The sequence below is a fragment of the Podarcis raffonei genome, chromosome 6 (assembly GCF_027172205.1).
Source record: "Podarcis raffonei isolate rPodRaf1 chromosome 6, rPodRaf1.pri, whole genome shotgun sequence".
In the NCBI taxonomy this organism is placed as follows: Eukaryota; Metazoa; Chordata; class Lepidosauria; order Squamata; family Lacertidae; genus Podarcis; species Podarcis raffonei.
Genome location: NC_070607.1, coordinates 39,629,945 through 39,650,854, shown reverse-complemented (window position 1 = coordinate 39,650,854; position 20,910 = coordinate 39,629,945). Strand labels below are relative to the sequence as shown.

The 20,910-nt window shown below is 39.3% G+C and overlaps 1 protein-coding gene across 11 annotated transcripts in view; it reads left to right on the top strand.

Annotated features, from left to right (window-relative positions):
* NFIA (nuclear factor I A) overlaps positions 1 to 18,461 on the top strand; it is a 409,131-nt gene extending 390,670 nt beyond the window's left edge. For all 11 annotated transcript variants that reach the window (XM_053392231.1, XM_053392235.1, XM_053392230.1 and 8 more), the window contains one exon: positions 14,029 to 18,461. In XM_053392231.1, coding sequence (XP_053248206.1) covers positions 14,029 to 14,105 — 77 coding nt within the window. In that variant the 3' untranslated portion in view covers positions 14,106 to 18,461. The remainder of the gene's footprint in view (positions 1 to 14,028) is intronic.
* Positions 18,462 to 20,910: the final 2,449 nt, after the last annotated feature.

The following is a 20,910-nucleotide window of genomic DNA, read 5'->3' as shown; positions in this document are numbered from 1 at the left end:
ACCTTGGCCCAACTAGAAGCAGTCAAATAAAGCAGAAGTAGCTTTATAGGGGCAGGGTGTGCTTCAAAGGGAATTATAGTCTGAATTCCACCCTTTCACATGCACATTCAACATTATTTAACACAAGCAGTTGCTCCATTAACACGATGCACACACTTTGGCCACAGAAGAATGCCCCTTCTACCATGGACATGTGTTACCAAGCAGTAAGAGTCTTGGCAGATCACTTAATTATTTTTTCTGCCTGTTGCAGCAGTTGTAATGCACTATGTTGGAAGATGGGTGGTGGTGGTTGTTGTGTGTAGTAGTAGTAGTAGTAGTAGTAATAATAATAATAATAATAATAATAATAATAATAATAATGAAGCAATTAAAAATCAATATGAATTTTTAATATGGACATGCTGCAGACCAGCTGAATGAAGCTTATAGATCACTGATGGTCCATGGACCACCATTTCGGAAGCTCTAAAGCATTTTAGGAAGTATAGCTAAAAATGACAGGCTTTAGCCACTTAGTCATTGGTGCATCATGTTGACTGCCTATTTCTTTGAGAGGGACACTGTACTTTCTTACATTTTCATAACGCTCACCTTGTACTAGAAATCATTAGAAACTATTGAGTCCAGTCTTCAAAACAAACTCTTTGGTGTCAATGCTACTAGTATTAGGACACCTCCATGCTTCAGGGGGGTGTGTGTGTGTGATGTATGTTTGCTATCACATCCAATTAAATCTACATAGCTCCACATCAATGTCATCTTGGGTATAACACCATTTCCTTCCTTCAGTGAAGGTGATAACCCTTATTCTGTACCTACAGCAAAACTGCTGATTTTGACAAAATGCTAGATTTTTATTTTTTTTGCAAAAACATCTATTTTGAGAACTGCTGTTTGTTTTCTCTTATACTTCAACTCTCCCTTGGGTCCAAAAAATGGGCTTTGAGGATTTTTTCCTATTCTTGGGTACAGAACTAAAGAAAAATAGGCAACATTCTGATACGTCTCATCACGTGTCTAAACACGATAGTCTATTGATGTGTACTGACCAATTGTTTGTGAAAGAATGATAGCTGTATTTAGACATTTTTTCCTTGTTGCACTCCTAAGATGCATAGTTTTTTAAAAAAGTCTGTTTGTAGATAACTTGCTTTGGGAGCCCAGCCTTTGGATCAAACTGAATAAAACTGCAAGTACAGTCTTGAGAGCTTGCTAACAAAGGATTTTGCAAAACTAACAAAAGCGGAAAGTGCAATGAAGAACAAAGGGTTAGACTGTGGTGAAAGTACAAGCTGGTTGTTATAACACTGGGGCTGTTAGGATAAGTTATGTTCCTTTAAAAAAAGTGTAATATTTTAACTGTAATGCTATATGCAAATAATTAAGGATATATTGTTCTACCTCCTTCCTTCCTCTTCTCTTGGTTATGTGGAAACTTTTAATACTGGAGCTTGAAATTTGTGCCTCTGGGTCTCAAATGCCTGAGAAAGCACTGCAGGCTGTAACTGCAGAACATTCCTTTGGTGGGCCCTGGAAACAGAGCAAGCTAGCACAAGAGAAGTTCAGAGAGATCACATGTAAATGAAGGCTGGCTCTAGGCTCCCAAGGAGCATTTTATTTAGTTTAAATTTGAACTTGAACTTTTAAATGCATTCCAATGGAACTGGACAGAAAGTATTGCTGGGTGCAGTGGGAAACCATTTTGCTCTGAGTACAGCCTACTTGCAAAATAGGTTGTTAAGAAAGCCGGGGTGGGGGGTTAGTTTTATATCCCAGACTTCCATAAAAACACACGAAGTGTGAAGAGGAGACACATTTCCAAACACTCGGAAAGACATGATGGGCTGGAGAGGGGGAGGCGCATTTGACCAGGATTCCCTGGCATGTAACCAAAGCATGTGTGTGGATGTATGTGTATATATGGCAAAACAAAACTGCCATGTACAGTGTGACTGAACTCTTACAGTGAAGGAACGTACATGTGCTCTCAGTTCTGCAATTCAAAGCAAGTCTTGGTTACTACTAAACTTACCATATCGAAAAGGAGCGCAGTTGCAGGCTGAGTGTCATAAGACAGATTGACACTTGGCACAGTCCAGATCAGTGGTCCTTTATATATGATTATCTAGTCCACCATACATAGTCATGCTGGTCCTATACCACCAGCGCATTCAGAGGAGCACTGTGCACCATTCAACAATGCACACAGAAGGCTCCTCTATTTCAATGAGACCTTTTCTTATTACTTTTAAAGTTATGCTCTTCATCAAACAAGAGCTTGCCAATAACTTTCTATGTAGCGGGTGAAGAAAAAAAAAGTGTGTGTGTGTGTGTGTGTCCGTCCCCCTTGCCAGGGCCTGTGCACCTGCATCGAATCCCTGTATAGTTTGCCAATTAAGTGGAGGCTCTGAAAAGACTCAGTCTACGGTTCTGTAGTTTAAATTAAGGGCATGAGATTTTTAGTGCATTAATCTCATACCATTTAGAATGCCAGCATATCCCGACTTTTCATCTGTGTTTTAGACGTCCTGCAAGTAGATGGAGGCAGAGTGCTTGTATTCCAGTAAGAAAAACCTTATGACTAACAACAGCTCGTAAGCAACACTTTGGAAGTCTCTGAAAGATTTCATCTTGCTTTCCACTTAATCCCCTTGCTGCTGTACTTGAGTTCTCAAGTAACTTTGATAGTGCAGGCTCACTTTAATGGGTACAATCTATTTTTCATGACAAAGCAGGAAATAAGCTGTCTTTCGTGGGGAGGAGGAAAGATTTACAAAATGTAATCATTGTTGAAATATTCCCTTTGAACTAGCTTGTCCGCAGGGGTGTCTGGCTCCCAATATCCCAGTTTCTTTAGAACACCCTTACTAGTTCTTCCCGCAGATCAGGTACACTGGTGGTTCACTTCTTTGATGTCTTGAATGAATGAAAGAAAAGCATAATAAAAGGGAGCTGTTGATCAAGCATAAAATACTCTTTAAGCTGACAGAATGGCAGAGTTAACACATCCTAAGCTGCTTTTAGTTTTTCCCTTTTCCCCCTCACATTTTCCTGTGCTTTGTGTACAGTGGGGGTTTGTATTTTTTCCCCAAAGCCTCTGATCTATGTAGTATGCCGTCCTATAACAAAACCAGAATAGGATTGTTTCTTTCTCTTGTTTGCTTGACTACTTTTTCTTTTTCTTTTCCTTCTTCTCACCACCTCCGCCTGAAAAATCTGAAGTTAACTATTACTGTGACTGGCTTTGAACGTGTGACATGAAAGTTTGGGCCATTAATTTAAAGTAAACTTGGCAATAAACACAACTATTCCTTTTCTTCTGCAGAAGCATGTGATATTTTCCTCATAAGAATTTTAATCTTTATCTTAAAAGTATAAGGTTTGATCATTTTCTTTCATAGCAAAAAGGTGAAAGTTTTCTTCCCATAGCTCTAATTTATATCATAAATTCCTTTGCGTAATGTATACACCGTATTCAAAGTGACACTCGGTCTTGCTTGCTTGGATTACATTCAAACCCTTTCCCTCTGATGGTTCTATATATTATATTTAGACTAAAGGCAACTGTGTTGCAGTTCAACCAACCTTTAATTCATTTTTCAGAATTCAGACACAGAAGATCCTTGACTTGGATTTACGCATTGTTACAAAGAAAACTTTCTGGACTACTCAGTAGATTAGCAACCAGCAGCAAGAATTGCTGCATGATTAATTTTGTGCTAGGTTTTTGGAGGGCACCTGCTTTCCATGACTGCTGCCACTGAGAAACACAGCTCCCCATTGCGGGGTACCTGAAAGAGGAAGAAGTTGCGCCACTTCAGTCTCTTGGAAATGGGCTACTTTGCTTCCCATTCAGAAAAAAAGGGAAAGGCAGCATTAGTATTACCAGTGAACTGGTGTGCTAAAGACATGTTACTATAAAAACTGAGCTCACAACCCTTTTCCAGTGTAGTGCACTCTCTTTCTATTTTATATATGCTTTCAACCTTAGTTGTTGGAAGGAAGTCCTGTTATAGAGCTATAGGATGAAGTTCAACACAGTTCACTACATTTAGTTTCCTTCAAAAATATGTGTATATTTTGCTTTGAGAATTTTGTGCCTTTGGGGAAATTTCCACCTCTTTCTTTTAAGATGTTCAAAGTACACAACTGTATATTACCAAGACTGTTATTTAGGGAAATGGGGGTCTTCCATCCCTTTTTGCTGGATCTGGCCATTCATCCATCTAGTCCAGCACCACAGTGCCCAACCAGGGGCATTCTCCCCTTCTGCTGTATCTAGAAACTGGTGTTCAGAAGCATACTGCTTCCAGCAGTGGAGGAAGAAATAACCATTGGCATTGATAGCCACTGATAGCCTTATCCTCCATGAAAATTAAACATTTGTCATTGTGTTCAATCGAACATCCTTAAAGCCCATTTCAAACCTTTGTCTTCACATCTGGAGTTGTTGGGTGTGGGACTTGCAATGTGTACCCCATCCCTGGTTTTGCAGCTCACATACTCAGCTGAATGCCTGAGCACACCTTAAACCTATGTATGAATGTGTTCAAAGATTCATACCATTCCCTTCTAGCAAAGTTAGATTCAGAGTCAACTTTCAAAATAAAATAAAACAATAAAATACCAACAGCTTTAAATCAGCAATATATCAAAATAGCATAAAATCATATAAGAAGACAACAATATAATATGAATGCATGTGTCCTTCAAGCCTGGAACGAAGCCAAGGCCAACTTATTTTGATTTAGCCTAACTTTCCTATGCTCTCAATCAGTGCCGGCCCAATCTTCTTAGAGATGGCAGGTACCACAGTGAAGTTGTCCCTCATAAGTGCTGATCAGCAATATCCCTTTTTCTATAAATTGAGCAACATGTTGAGGTGAAAAAAATGTGACGCTATGTTTTGGGGTTGCATTTCCATGCAAGATCACAACTATTGCATGAGAGCATTGCACCCCAAAACGTGGCCCTGATAAAAGCACTTTTTCGAGGCGATATCACGGTGCCCCAAAAGGCCACCGTGCTTTCACGTGAAAAAATGGGGTGTCATGGTTTCCCCGGGACAGCTGTGATGTGCCACAAAGCCCCCCTTTTCAAATGTCATCTCCACCATAAATGAACAAGATGGCCTTATAACTAAGGTTGGCGCCAGCTTCACCTCTGTTGTGAGGGTATTTCACAACCAGGAAGCAATTGCTTTGAAAAACCCTCAAGGCTTATGTAGTCTATTGCCTCATAGCCCTAGCATCTTAGCTGCAATGTCGGGACAATAATACTGATGTATCTTCTAATAGTACTGATATATCTTAATACTTTAAAAAATGAGCATTCTAAACTACTATATTAATGTTGTTGAGGCCATCAAAAAAACAGGGTAGAATCATACAGACTTAAGTGTTCCAGTCCTCTGAACTCTGCAGGCTATTCAGTCCCAGAGAGTTCCCTCTATGGCACTGGTTATGCGCCTTTTTTCACCGAAAGGTCATGTTCCCTTCTGGGCAACCTTTGAAGGCTTACATGTCAGTAATGCACAGAGCCAAAGGCAAAGATAGGCAGCACGACAAATGTGAACTGTACCTTTTGTACAGTAGGCTAGTTTCTTCACACTCACACATCACTTTCTTTCTTTCCTCCATCCAGGCAAACAACAGGCATTATGGAGTTAAAAGACACATTTCAGTCAGGCAAAGACACTCAAGGAAAGTGTGAAGCAGAGCCTGTGATGGTTGTAGCCTGGTTAGAGGGTGGGTGGGAAGGGATATTGCCTGGGCTAGAATATGGAGGATCAGACCGAGAGGCCCAGAGGACTTCATTTGGTCCTGGACCAGAGGTTCTTTGTTCCTGTCCTAGAGAATGTGGCCCCCAACGGCACCAATAAAATCCACAGCCAGTGCACCACCACAGAAAGACCCTGGCCTGGCTTATCACACCTTACTTTGGGTGGGACCCCAAGAAGGGCCTCCACTGTCAATCTTAATACACAGGCAGGTTTATATAGGAAGAGGTTCTACTTAAAGTACCTGAGTTCCAAGTCATTCAGAGCCTTATGTTTTAAAGTCAACACTTCGACTTAGGCCCTGGTAACCTAAAGCCAATGTGGAGTAGAGGTTATATTACTGGACTAACACCTGGGTTGTAAGTTCCCATTCAGCCATGAAGACCACAGAGTGACTTAGGGCCAGTCACTGCCTATCAGCCAAACCTACCTCACAACATTGCTGTGAGGATAAAATGGGGAGAACTATGTGTGCCACCTTGAACTTCTTGGAGAAAAGGTTGTCTATAAATACAGTTAATAATAGTAATGATACCTGGCCTAATCTTTGTATTTCAGCCTAACCTACTTCATAGAATTATTGTAAGGGAAATTGTGTTGGTGAGAGGGGGGATTGTACATGCCCTGTATGCCACCCAATCTCTTTGGAAGAGAAGGGAAATTTTTATAAATCAATAAAAGGCCTTAGTTATGAATGCATTTGGGGGAAATAAAATCTAGCCTATGGAGTTTGTCAGAGAACATTCTGAATGTATTAATGTCCTTAAATAACCCATTTTGCTTTGAGAAGCAAGCCAACTTGTCACACCCAGTTCTGGATTCCACATTAACAACCTCCTTCCGCAGCATTAAACTTTGCCCTTGAGGACTTCTTTTTACTTTCTTCTATCCTTCAGTTACCACTTCTGTTTGTTTTGTCTAATATGTCATTATTTAGGGGGATGACCAGATAGAAATCTTTGGAACTGGGCTAGTTTGGGTTTGAAAATATAAATTTTCAGAGCCAAAAATAAAGAGACAGGCGTTTTAAAGATTATTTGAATAACCTTTTGGCCTATTTCTGTGCTGCTAGCACAGTCAAAACGTGTACTAGAGAATAAATGTTTCTGTTCTCTTTGAAATATTCTGAACTCCAGGACTGGTGTTTTTTCAATGTTCTTTGAATCCCAAAGAAAGACTTGCCAGGAGGTTTCTTTTCTTTCTTTTTTAAGTCCCCTTCCGCAGCTAGCCCTGGATATAGGCTGACATTCTCAAAGCAATGTAATTGCCATTTCAGACTTCCTGTTTAGGATTCAGTCAAGTAGATATTGTTTATGGTTCATAAAACCTTACTACTGTGAGGATTTTAGGACACTGGCAGTATAGAGCCTCAACTTTCATAGTGCTGTAAATTAGGGAGGGGGGAGTGTGATAATACTCCTCTGAGGACATTAAAACAGAGCTCAGCAATGGTTAAATGGAATTTTATAAGCACATTCAGTGTGGAACTGTTTTGCATTACATGAGTTGAATACCTTAGAGATGACACACATCTGCAGGCACTTTATTAAATCCTTAGTCAGCACTTTTCAACCTGATGAGATTACTTCTTCATTTGACTGGAGAAAGGAAAGTGAAGATCTTGTACTGGACTGCAGAATTCTTCTTGATGTTTCACCTTCAGCATGGGGGGAAGGACAGTAAAATCCATTTTAGGACAACACAGAATTGTAGTAGCCCCAGGTATGGGCAAAAAAAGAGAGAAGTCTTAATGCAGGCCCAGTAAATGGTCTGGGCATTTCTGATGCTGCAGATTTTCTGAAGCTGTTCAGAACCTGAGTAGTTCCTTGCACTAGAGACCACTGGGAATCCCATATAGGACCAGATATTTTAAAAAAATTGAAATATTGAATGCATTTCTGATTTCATATTACCCAACATGCCAAAAAGTTCTTCCAGCACATATACTTGTTGTTACTACTTAGACGGATCTGTGAATCGCTGACCAAATGTGAGGATATTTGTGGCAGCATGTGCATTTAAACACCCCCTTTATTTTGAAGCTTACATTTTCTTTCATTTGTAAGGCTGAAAGTTTGTCAAAAAGATAGTTTAGCTGCTATTCGAACACAATTCAAAATATTTTACCCTCACACCCGGAGTGGTGGAAATAGGGAGGGTGAAGTTTAAAATGCTACCACAGTAGAACCACTGCCTATGGACTTTTTTTTCTGTGAGACATTATGAATTTGTTGTGAATCCAGTAAATGCACATGCTCTTTAATGCCTTTGAAATGCAAACAAATAATAATCAAGGGTGGTTGCATGTTTGGGGGGGGAGGCAGACTTCTGACGTTGTAAACAGTGTACTGGGGCATCTTATTCCGGAAAAAAGTCAGTTGGTAGTCAGTTGAGTGTCGAACATCTCTGCAAATGATTTTTTAGTGTCCAGTTTGGCCAGCAAAGAGTTAATCAGCTTTCCATTGTGTCAGACATGAGTGGTGCCTCCAGGAGTCATATTGACACCCCCAGCGCAGGGTAACTCTATTCCTTTATTGACATGTTGCTCCTCAAGAACACAACAGCACTGTCTGCAAATCATTGCTAAAATCATCTTAAAAAAAAAAAAGTTTGAAAGCCTTAAGGCTTAGACAAAGGCACAAGAGCTGCAGTGCGCAGCTCAAAACTCCGGAGTCAGCAACTTCTATTGATTAAAAACTAACCTTTAAAGTAACTCTCAGAGTGTGTGGTTAGCATTTAAATTTAAACATGTCATGAGTTGATTTGTGTTACTGAATACCAACTCTGAAGGAGTTACATTCACATCAGATTTTTTTTTTCTAATTCCCTTAAGCAGCTAAAGTATTTCATGAAATGTCAGCAGGGCAGGAAAGTGGGAGAGAGGTGTTTATGGGGAGAGGGTGCGACTGGCATGAGCCTCGTATAAGTTTTCTTTCCCATGCAAATATTCAACTCTTTCTCTCCCCCTATCCCACCCCAGTAAAAAAAAAAAGTGTGGGGAGTGCAACACAATAATTAGCCCTTTGTCTAACTTTCCCAAGTGCCAGAGAGAGGCTGATTAATTAAATATACAACAGCATTGGGTTTTGGAGTGGGGGTCTCGCTTGCTGGGTAGGTCATAAATTAGGCTGAATAAATACTTCAATGTGTTTGCAGTGGCCCTGCTACGTCAGAGCCACTGGAAGGTTGGTGGGAGGAGAGCAGAGTGTTTCTTGCTAATGATAGTCACGTCTGGGTCTGTCTGGTTGCTCGTAGCAACCAGACATGATGTAACACCAGGATGAACTTGAACTTGGGGGACTTGAAAAGGGAACAATAGACCAGAGCAATCAATAAAGCCTATTTCAGTGAAGGATTACAGAGCTGCTCTGGGGTAACCTTGTCTGCAAGGCACACACTGAATAGTAAGATGGGTGAAGAAACTTCCCCACCCACCCACCCCGTTTTGAGAGGAGTTCAGAAGCACTGCAGATTCCTCCCCCCCACAAAAAAAAACCTGTGCAGTGAGTAGCAAAGGAAAGAAGTGGCATGGAAAAGTGCACCCCCTGCTGTCCAAAATGTGCACTGAGTATTATTAAAAGAAATACCATGCACAAGCTGCATTCTGAAAAAAATGCAAATAGTTTCAAGCATTTTACTACATGTCCCAAAGTGAAACAGGCCATCTAGGCATCCAGACTGTCTGAATCAAATCTCTGTAATTTTGGGATGGTTACTAACTGACAGTTAACATCAACCAGAAGAACAGCAGCAACAACAAAACGCTATAAATTAAGACCTAGACATCGTTCTTGATCACTACTTTAAAAATTAGTTCAGCCTAACACTTCTCATTTGCCTCTGTCAGTTGCATACTTTACATGGGACTTGTTTCAATAAATCAGTAAATCTGTAACACGAATGCTACTTTTAATGCTTTTAAAATAACAGTCATGTTAGGTGTGTTATCAAGTTGGATTGGAAGCCTTTATCAACTTGATAGGCAGGTCCTGGTGATAGCTTCTCTAACAACTAGGGACAAATGGTCTTTCTTTCAATTTAAAACATGTGGCTTCTTGCTAGCTACTCCTAGAATCATGATTCTAAACTTGGGTACTGTGCAAATGTCTGCTGTGCAGGGTAATGTTTCGCACCATCCAAGCTTTACTGTTCTGTAGTAACACTTAAAGGTAAAGGTAAAGGGACCCCTCACAATTAGATGACTCTGGGGTTGCAGCGCTCATCTCGCTTTATTGGCCGAGGGAGCCGGCGTACAGCTTTCGGGTCATGTGGCCAGCATGACTAAGCCGCTTCTGGCGAACCAGAGCAACGCATGGAAACACCATTTACCTTCCCGCCGGAGCAGTACCTATTTATTTATTTGCAATTCGTGCTTTCAAACTGCTAGGTTGACAGGAGCAGGGACCGAGCAACGGGAGCTCATCCTGCCGCGGGGATTCGAACCGCCAACCTTCTGATCGGCAAGCCCTAGGCTCTGTGGTTTAACATGAGAGCAAATTTTATTGAAATGAATACAAGAAGTTTGTCAATATATATATATATAATTTGTGTGTGTGAATCAGTGCACTATTAGTAAATGCTCATCTTAGTGGCCCTAATGACAACTGTTTACTCAGTTCAGTTGTGTAAATAATGTACAATTCTTTACTCACTTGAGTAATTTTATCAAAGCCAATCTATATTAATCTGGTGAATAGCACTGCTTATAAAATAATGAGCCTAGGCACCTTAACCTTCAGGAAAACCTTTTGAACAAAAGTTACATATAAAAACTATTTCATTTAATTACTATCAGTCTAGCTCTGACTCATAAAATCAGAAAAGAAAGATGGTTAAAGTGTGTGTGTGTGTGTGTGTGTGTGTGTGAGAGAGAGAGAGAGAGAGAGAGAGAGAGAGAGAGAGAGAGATGAAAAAAGACCAAAGAATTAGCCAGTGGGATGAAAAAGGAAACTAGTCATCTGAATTGACTGTGTTTCTCTTGCCAACTTATTTTTAAATAAAGCAATATTTATTTAACTTGCCTCCATGACATACTGCCAAAGCTAAAAATCATGTAATCTTAAAGCCAGCAGGATTTTTGCTTTTCTTTGTTAATATGCAATTTAAATATGAATAATACTGGGTATTTTGGTGTAAGCTCATTTTGTCTGAGAAATGACAGGGACAGTAAAAGCACCACTTTGATTTGTGTCACCTAGCTGAATTTTTATTTATTTATTATGTCACTCATAAAATCCAGTGATGCAAGGGCAATGTGCTTTGTTTCTGTCAAAGAAAGAAAGAAAAAAAGGTGCAAATTATTAAAGCTGGACAGCCAGAAAATCTTTACATATAGTGGATGCGGTGTTAGACTTCAGTGATCCTGGCCTAATCACGGCCTAGCCTACCTCACAGGGTTGTTGTAAACAGTGCTTTTTCTTGCGAGGGACGCAGGGGTACGCACATATTGTGAATCTAAGTTTGGCCTCATTGAGGGGCAGTATTTCAATAGGAAATAGGGATAGGAAAATGAGAGTACCCATAAACATTTGTTGAGGAAAAAAAGAACTGGTTGTAAAGATAAAATAGAAAGGCTCTGTGTAAGCCACTCAGAACTCCATAGAAGAATGAGAGGATACTATTGTAATAGGTAATGGTAACAATATTAAAAAACAGAATCAAAAGTTAGTTTCAAGCATTACACCGGCATGATTCAACCACACTCCTCCTCTGCACCAGTGCCAGTTTCCACTAGGTACACACGGCAATGGCACTGAGATGTTCTTCACAGTTGGGCTGACTTCTGAGACAAACAGTGAACACAAGCCTGCTTCCATATGTAAGAAGTTTGGGCAACCTTCAAATGAGCACATGGATGTTTGAATCATGGTATTTGAAAGATCGTGGCTTAAAAGGATAACAGAAGTCACAGTTGTGTATAACTAAACTCATGGTGGCCTTTAGTGTTGTGTCTGCTTGTTCAGCTGACAGTAACAAGGCCTTGTCTAGTTATTTTACACTACCAGGGTTCAAAATCAAATAAATTTTTATTGGGTTTTGATTCTTCGCACACCTTCATTGATTTGGTGGCTTTTCTGAGGTAAACCATCAGGCCTGAAGAACACAAAATGTATTGTTGTGAGTTTGGAGGTGGGGGCTTGGCCATATGCCTGAGGTCCTTCTAAAGCCTGCATCCAGCCAGGGTTAAAATCTAATAGAGGATTCAGTTGTTCATGTTCTTGGTAATAGCTTATGTATTGGTCATGAAGGTAACAAAGGAAGTGTCTCTGTGCCAGAGAAAAAATGGGTGGGTCCTTCTCCATCAACTGGCTAGTAGTTAGAAAGACAATGGCCAGAGTTGAGGTATCTAGAAGCAGGAGGATGCAGGATGGGAATCCCGAGAGACAGAACCATGCTTGATTTCTGCTGGAATCCAAGGCTGTGGCTATGGGAGACCCTCTTGGGGTGTTAATGGTATGAGTCACCTCCATCGTAGGTTCCGGTTGTACTGTATATATGTTGTAAATAAACCATACATCATAAAGGCACCACAACTCTACTGTCCATCGTTCTGAGGTAACCAAACCCTGAGTAAGCACCTGGAACCCGCTCACACCGCTCCGAGATTGGGGTGGTGTGCAACAGTATTCTGAATCTATTGGAAATAATACAATTCACCTTTCCAGCCCCTTTCCTGCTGTGGTTCACCTCAGTCTGTCATGACAGACATCTATGCCCATTGCTTTGTATTTTATGGAGTGCTATGATACGTTTTAGTTTAATTTCATGGAAGACAGCTTTTATCCAGGTTTAACCTTTATTTACAAACATAGACTTGGCCAGAGAGAGAAGTATCAGCACTTTTGCTGATCCAATTGCCTCTTATTTCAGGGTTCATCTGCTGTGTTCCTCATAGCAACTGACAGTGATGTCAGTTATCCATTTTACATGTTATAGCCACAATTCAGAACTGACACTAGAGAAGCAGCCTTGATGTGGCAATTTTAAAACATAGATCTTAGCCTTTTTCCATTTTAGCAATTGGACCTTCGTGTATATGGCACAATATTTTCACATGGTCTGAGATTGATACAGCAAAAAAAACAACAACCCCACCCCTTTCCAAGTCTCAGGAGAATCCAACTGTGCTTGGACACATATGAATGGAATCCAGGGGTGTGGTTCAGTTGTGGGAAATGTATAGGTAAACTAAGTTTAGTCACAACCTTCAGATTACTTTAATCCAAGATGGTCTTAATGGTTTCATGGAATGTGTAGCTCATAATACTCATTGTATTGCCAGAATTTCTAAAGTTCCAAGCAGCTCCTGAAATCTTTATGTGGCAGAAAGCCACACGCTTCTTTTACCGCTGCTTTATCCTCCCTCCTCAACTGCCTAAACCTACTTTTGGGCTCCCTACAGCAGTGGTTTTCAACCAGTGTGCAGTAGCACCCTGGGGTGCCTTGAATGATGGTCAGGGGAGACATGGGCAACAATGGCCTCTGTCCCTCTTTCCTTCCTCCTCTGATTTCCTCTCATGTCTCTGCCTCCCAAAGGCTTGCACAGCTGTTTGTTACAGCAGTTCTGGCTACAAGCTTCCCAGGCAAATCGTGCCTCTGGGGCTGACCAGGGGGTGCTTCCCAGGTCACTGTGGGGCAGTGTGAAGAGGCAGCTCTTTTTGGGGGCAGCTCAGAGACAAGGGGCTGTGGGGGCGGCTGCGCAGAGGACTCCCAAGGAGAGGTGGGAAGAGAGGAGGCTAAGGGAACACTCCACAAGGGAGGGTGTTCAAAAAGCTGTGAGGGCCTGCCAGCTCTGCAGACAAGGGGTGACATAACTGGGCTCCTGAGCCCCATAGGGGTACCATGGAAAGAATGGCGTTGGTCAAGGGAGCCATGGACCCAAAAATGTTGAAAATCTCTGCCCTACAGGTTTATTATTTAAGTGACAGTTCATGGATAGAGCAGCACTCATTACAACTTGTGTCTCTTCCATATGTTCAAATATACACACATCAGTCACATCTGTGTAATGATTTGCAATTTTCTTATTTAGTGTTCAGTCATCTCTATGTAAAAAGAATAAGGAGAGGTGCAATGTCATGTGATTTCACTGGTTTAGTACCTTGGCACAAGAAATAGCCAAATGTTAATTTCTAGGTTTCTTTACACATAGCCATGAACATGGGAGGGATTCTGCTGAAAGCATTGCATAGATACTAAAAATAAATAAATAAATCTTTCCTTTCTTTTTTGTTTCCTTCTTGCAGTCCTGGTACCTGGGATAAAACTCACAGCTTCCCACCACCCACCAGACAGACCACCCGACCCCTTCCCAACTCTGTAACATGGAAGCAGCAGCAACACAGTGCAGTTACTTCGCATCCATGGAAGGGGAGATGAACAGATATTGACAGCAAGCAACTGCTCGCATTCAGAAACGGCAAAAGTTATGGTTGATTGACAAGGGCCGTAACATTGTTTGGGGGGGGGCGGGAGGAGGGGATTTTTTTAAAACAAAAGAACACCTTAGTGACCGATGTAATTTCTCATATGGTGCTGGAAATGTTTGGGCTTCATAATTTTTGAAGTGTTTCAACTGGTAGTGTAAGCATTAGGGACACTGGGTAGTAGAGCTAGCCTGCTGGCTGCTTACTGACTTGCTGTTATAACACTTTCCACATGGCGCCTAGCTGTTTTACAGTATTTTCACTGATTAATTTCCCATATAGGTGTGGGACTTCTTGAGAGATCATGAGGAACACACATACATGATAACTTTTGTAGTAGCTGAATTCTGCAATATAGAACTTACAGGACAGACATGGGGCATGTTTTTTTCTGTAACATATCAGGTGTTTTGTTTTGTTTTTAATTTTACAGTCGGCAGTTAGATACGTGACATGAATCATAAGAGCATTATCAACAGGTTGATTTCCACTCAAGTTGCAGAGAAATATAAAATATCAACCTACTGCTGTTCACATGAAAAAGAAAAAAAGGGTTTAAATGCTGCACTTACATGAAACATTTTTGATGATTTTCAACATGATATAAAATCCACACGGAAATGGGGAAGTTGGTCTGTTTTGATAGAAACTGACAGGAATCAATCAAAACAATCGAATTTTGAATTGAGAAAAGTGCAATTTCATTGGATAGCTAAATATCTTTGTAAGATAGAGATTGTTGAAAATTCTATTTTTGTTTTCCAAGTCCTACCACCCCAGGACTCTAAATTATCGGGGTAAAAAACAGCCTTGCAAGAAAAAAAAAGGGGGAGCTATTTTTGCTTTTTATGTTTTTTATTGTTAAACTTGTATCCCTTTAAAACTGAAGGAAATTTAAAAAGAAATACAAAATTTAATGGTGCTTTTACCACAATATGTTATCTACATTAAATGCTAATTAATCATTTTCTGTTATCAAAGCACATAATTAAAATTAAATCATAATATCTGTTAATTTTATAAGCTAAAAGTCACTATAATAGATTATGCCAATTCTGATAAAATCGTATGTGTTTCCGGCAATATAGGGTATATCACTTCTCAAAATACTTTGGCCACAACCAGACACGGAGGTAGGTGTGCTTAAGCCCATTGAAACAAATGTCCTTGAGTATGCTTCACTCTGAGTTGGACTGTGGCCCTTGAGCTAATAAGAGAAAGCTGTCCAGAAAATAAAACGCCTTTGTGTCCCTGAACTGGCGTTGGTTTTTTTCTGAACTGCAAAGGCAACAAAACAGAAGCAAAATGCTGATTCTACATCTTATACCAGTTCAAAGCAAGGACACTTGCTGAGAAGAAGAAAAAAAGTTTGGACCCAAAATGTCCTGATCTTATGTACAAAAAAAAGAAAAAGGAAAAAAAAACAGGAAAAAAATGCAAGTGATTTTTTTTTTCCTACCAGACAGCGGAGCACCCCTTTGCTTCCCATGCAACTTTAAGAAGGTTTCCTATATTATACATATATATACGTTCTGGTTGGCAAGTCTCGCTAATCAGAGAAATTCTCTGCATGTTCTAGTGTTAGTAACTAATTTTTATATAGTTAATGTAGGGTAAAGTAGAGTGCATTAAGACACAATATTGTAATCCCTAATCCAGGCACTTGCCTTTAAACTATGTTTGTTCGGCCCTTCAGAAGGGTTTCTACTACTGTCCTATACAATCAAGTAAACTGAATTTCTTGGGAAGACACTTTGCTCCTCATCTTTTCCCTGAAACTAATTTTTTGTTTTGTTTTGTTTTATTGATTTGCACGAAACAAAAACAAAAAAAAATTCCATATCAATGTGCCTTGCCCTGGATAGCGATTATTTGTGGAATTGTTGCACATGTTCCTATATTGAAAGGGGTTTTTTCCCTAGTCAAGCATTTGGAGACACTTTTTTGTAAATGTGACTTTTATGTCAGCCATTGTCAGTTTCAGCATCTTAGAAATCAGTAGGATGTTAGTTGTTCCACAGATAGCGGTAGTGTTTTCTTGTCCTGTACGGTCAGTGGCAGTGCTATTCTGAGATCTGTAGATGCTAGATTATCAGTATTTTTGATGTTGCTGCATTTTACATTTTATTTGGAGTCTTCCTTTTGTTTTGTTTTTTTGTTTTTTCCCAGATATATGAAAATATGCAATACCTGCTTATATCATGTAGAAGAAAAGCTTAGCAATTCTTAATTTTTCTTTAAATTTTTTTTTATTTGACCAAAGTCGGTGCTGCACTTGACGCAGTGTATTTTAGGTGTTTGTCTTTGTACTTTTTTGTGATTTTTGAATGCACACGCAGGAAGGGCTCTTCTTAGAGAAGCAGTCAAACTGTGAAGCACTAAGCTGAACCCTGCTTCAAGCAATTTTTGTTTTACAACTGTTCCTTTCACAAGCAAGCCTTAAAAAAAAACAACCTCCCTTTTTCTTCAAATCCCACACCCATTTTTATTAGCAGATTGCAATCAATCCACATTCAATAAAAAGTATATAATGCCCATTTTTATATGCACGTTTTTAAAACTTCCAAGTTCTGAAAATTGTTTACTGGTTATTCTCTATTTAAGGGAAAAAAATGTTTTGGATTTTCATATATGTCAAATAAGTGGTTGAGTAGTCATTTGCTCCGTTGTATTGTGTGATTGTTAGTGTTATGGTATCACATCCACTAGCCAGCATCCTTTGCCTTCCCTATAGCACTTAGCAGGGCATTACTTTATTAAAACATATGTGCACTAAAAAAAATAAAAAATAAAAAAATTAGCAGCTTTCAGTGCTTCACAGTGAAGGGAAAAAAAGCCTAGACAAACATTTTGTCAGAACCTTGCTATAAGCCAAGGTATAACCAGTAAATTGGTTGTATATACAACGAAATTGCACCCTTTTTTAAAAAAACAAAAACAAAGCAAACTAAGCAATAGTTTGGGCAGTTAGTTGTTTTTAGTGAGCATGCCGTAGTCATGGCCGCAAAGAGAGAGAGAATCAAATCTGCCCACTCAGAAGCGATGTAATTTGTATGTTGTATAGTTTTATTGATTACACTGATTTATTCTACCCTATTTTATAATGCAGGACTTTTGTAATGTTGTTTAAATGAGGAAAATTTCTGTCAAATTAGCTTAGTGGAATTTCTGATTGTTCGTTATAAAGGCAGCATTCATAGAATTGCTTTTCCCCCCCTCTGGGAACTGGATTTAAGTTGAAAACTTTCCTGTTTCCTTTTTGTATGTATTTAAATACAGTTATTTTTTTTTCCTCTCTCCTTATCTCAATAGTATAGCATATTCCTATGCTTGAGAAGTATAGGCTACTGAAGAACCATTGTAAATGGACATTGCAGATATGCTGTATTTTTGAAGGTGTTTTATCGTATTAAGTTTGAAGATGGTAAAGTTAGGGAATTCTGATCGGAATCTCATAAAACAAATTGTTTTAAAGGCTTTAAACATTAGGTAGGCGGTCAAGGGTGTTTACCAACAGGGGTTGTAAAGTATTAAAGACACTAAATTAAATTTTGGTTCATCTTATTATCATGCAGAAACACAGCAGTTCAGATCTGTTCAGGTGTGGAGAACAGACAGAGTTTTATTCCTCAAAGTAGAGCAGAGAATGGAGATCTGAGGAGAGACAACTGCATGGGGTGTGCAGTCTACAATAAAGAAATAATCCTGGGTCACACTTCAGAATCAGATTCACATGTCCATTCCCCATTTCAAAATTGCTTTTTATTCTTTGTGCAAACAACTTTTCTTTCTGATCCTTTCTTTTAAAACCGCCAGATACACAACACCGGCTCCCGCTCCCATTTTCCTCCTCAGTCCGCCCCCTGCAAAATAACACTGCTCTCTATGAATTGACTCCACTAGTAGTTTCCTATTCTTTTGACCACTTTTCAAAATAGGACTTTAGCTTGTTGTCATTCTGCACACCCCTGCAATAAAGTATTTATTAATCATGTTATATAGTGATTTCTAACGTCAGTCACTGGGAGTATACCTTGGCTGTTTGGTGATCTCTCCCTCTTCTCTTAAGAGTTGAAAAGTGAAGGAATAGAACCTTTTTTCCCCACAGTATTCAGTCAGCCCACAGGAATATGTAAAATTCCTCTACCTAGTTTTCTTTCACAGTTTTCTTTTTGTTCCATATATTTTGCAGCTTTGTAGTAACAGTGTTAACATTTACTGTACACATACATACATACATACATACATACACACACACAAAACAAAAGACAAAAAAACCAAGATACGTGGCATAAAACAGGTATTTTTCCTTGTGTTTTTTTTTCTTTTTAAACAAAATGTCACTTAATATTATACTTTACATTGTGTCTCTGGAAATATCTTTCTTTTTTAAAAAATGATTTTACTTTGGTAGAAGGCCTCCATAGAACAAACATTGCAAACCACGACCGGCATGAAAATGTAAGGAGAGCTTCAATGGCACCTAAAAGAAACTCATCTTTCATGAGATCTATTGGGGGAGGTCTCATGAAGTGAACTCTGCCTACCAGGCAAGGTTTCCATTAAATCAAGCTTACAAAGCCAATTTTGTCTTGAAGTCAATGCATGTATTACTGTTTGACAGTAAAACCCGGCTATGCCACCATCAAGTCCAAGGCTGTGCAATAGTCTAATTAGTATCGAGTACATTTTCCTTTTATTTTTTCCAATAAAAAAGCAGTGGGATGAAAATTGCTTTGATATATAGCAGGTAACATTGAAGCTATTCCATAGCACTTAACTGTAGTGAATACTGTGTCACCAATTCTGAAATCAATTTAATGTTTAATGCAAATCCATTACATGGTGCTATTACAGGCTGGCAAAATGATTTACAAAAATGTGACAACTTGGGGCTCAATTCACTCTGCTTTCCAACAATGTAAATGCATAGCAGTGTTTATCTGCATGAGAACTATGCACTAATATAAATCTGAAAAAAGAAATATATCAACTTTGGTATCTAGTTTCCGTTTACTTCAATCCTTGCCTTTTTGGTCATTATTATAAATGCCAGCTTTAGGACAGAAAGAAATATAAGAAAACCAGCATAATACCTGATATATTAAAAATGTAGTGCCTGTGAAATCTGTATTATATTGCTCTTCTGAAGTAAGATTTTTTCTACACCAGTAGCCTTCGCTGTCTGTCAGAACCTTCTGATATAGGTGATGTAAAATAACCGTACAATATTAATGCATGCTATTCCATAATGCTTAGTGAGCTGTATGAATATTACTCAAAGTTATGTTAGTCTTTTTTTCTGACTTGGTTCTTGTCAGATAGGTTTAAAGATATTTCACTGAGAACACAAATTCTGTTTTTTTCTCTCCTTGATTTTGGGTGTTTTCAGTATTTTGGATATATACATTTAACTTAAAATTCAGTATTATTTGTTGGGGGCAATTTTTTTATTAATAAGGGCAGGCATAGGGTTTGAAATCAGAAATCCATGCCTGGTGGTATTTTTTCCTTTGCTTAGAAGCATCCATAAGAACTCTTAAGAGCTTATCTCAGAAGAAAAATAAGACATCATTTCAATGTAAGGAACAATTCTCCAACTTGGAACTGACATTGAAAGTGGTTTCTTCGTTGACAGTGTTTAAACCAGGTACCCATGCTTGACCCTTCTTCACATCAGACCTCCTCATATTAAAACAAACTTTTAAGAACCTTTTTTAAACCCAACCTCATGTGGCTATTTAGTTTCATGCACCGTTGCAATTTTTTCCTTCAAAAGTCTGTATAAACTTTGGGCCCGATTCATAAATAGTCACTAGGCATTAACATAGGATTTTGTTGTATGATTCTTACCCCAAATTTGAGGTCCCCCTCCTCTGTCCCCATGACAAGAACAAATTTTAGCATGTTATTGTTACCAAGAGTTCACCTGATTTCATGTCCATCAGGAGGCAGAACACCTTCAATATACACATCATTTGACAAGGGGAAGGATCCCTAGAAGATAATAAGTTGATGAGAGCATCCTTATTCTGCACTTTGCACAGATAAGGGATTTTTACTGTCCTGCTGAACAAAAAGATAATTCTCTTGGCCATAGCATAATCTGCTAGACTTTGTGCAGAGGTTTTGTACTTCACTTCATAATCTTTCCGAGTACAAAGCAATGTTAGAGCAAATACTTCTAATTCAGTATTTCACTAGATTTCATGTAATTCCTGCATCATGCATCCTCATTTACAGCAGTGCCTCAAATCAGTGAACTCCCACCACTACCCCAAGATAGAAAGAATGAAGCCAGGAATCATCATGATCTGTAGTATAAATGCAAGAGCTGAAAAAGACCTTGGCAATTCCATGTAGAAAAGGCATTCTACTAATCTGATCTTGGAGAGCACAAATATTGACTAGAGCAAAGTGTCTGAGTGGACAGTCTCCCACCTGTACCTTCACTTTTGTTGCTACTGTAAGAAGGCAGGAAACTGATTTTGCAGCCGCTTTGCAGGCTTGCAAAATGTGTTAGTGGGAACATTCAGCAAATGAGAATACCCACAATTGACCTGCTGTTGGCTTCTTTGCACAATTAGACAGTCACCGGCTCACTTGCTCAGTTCTGCCAATCAAAGTACTTATGGACACAGTGCAACTCGCTCCCACTGGAGGCAGTGATGGCCACCAACCTAGATGGCTTTAAAAGAGGAT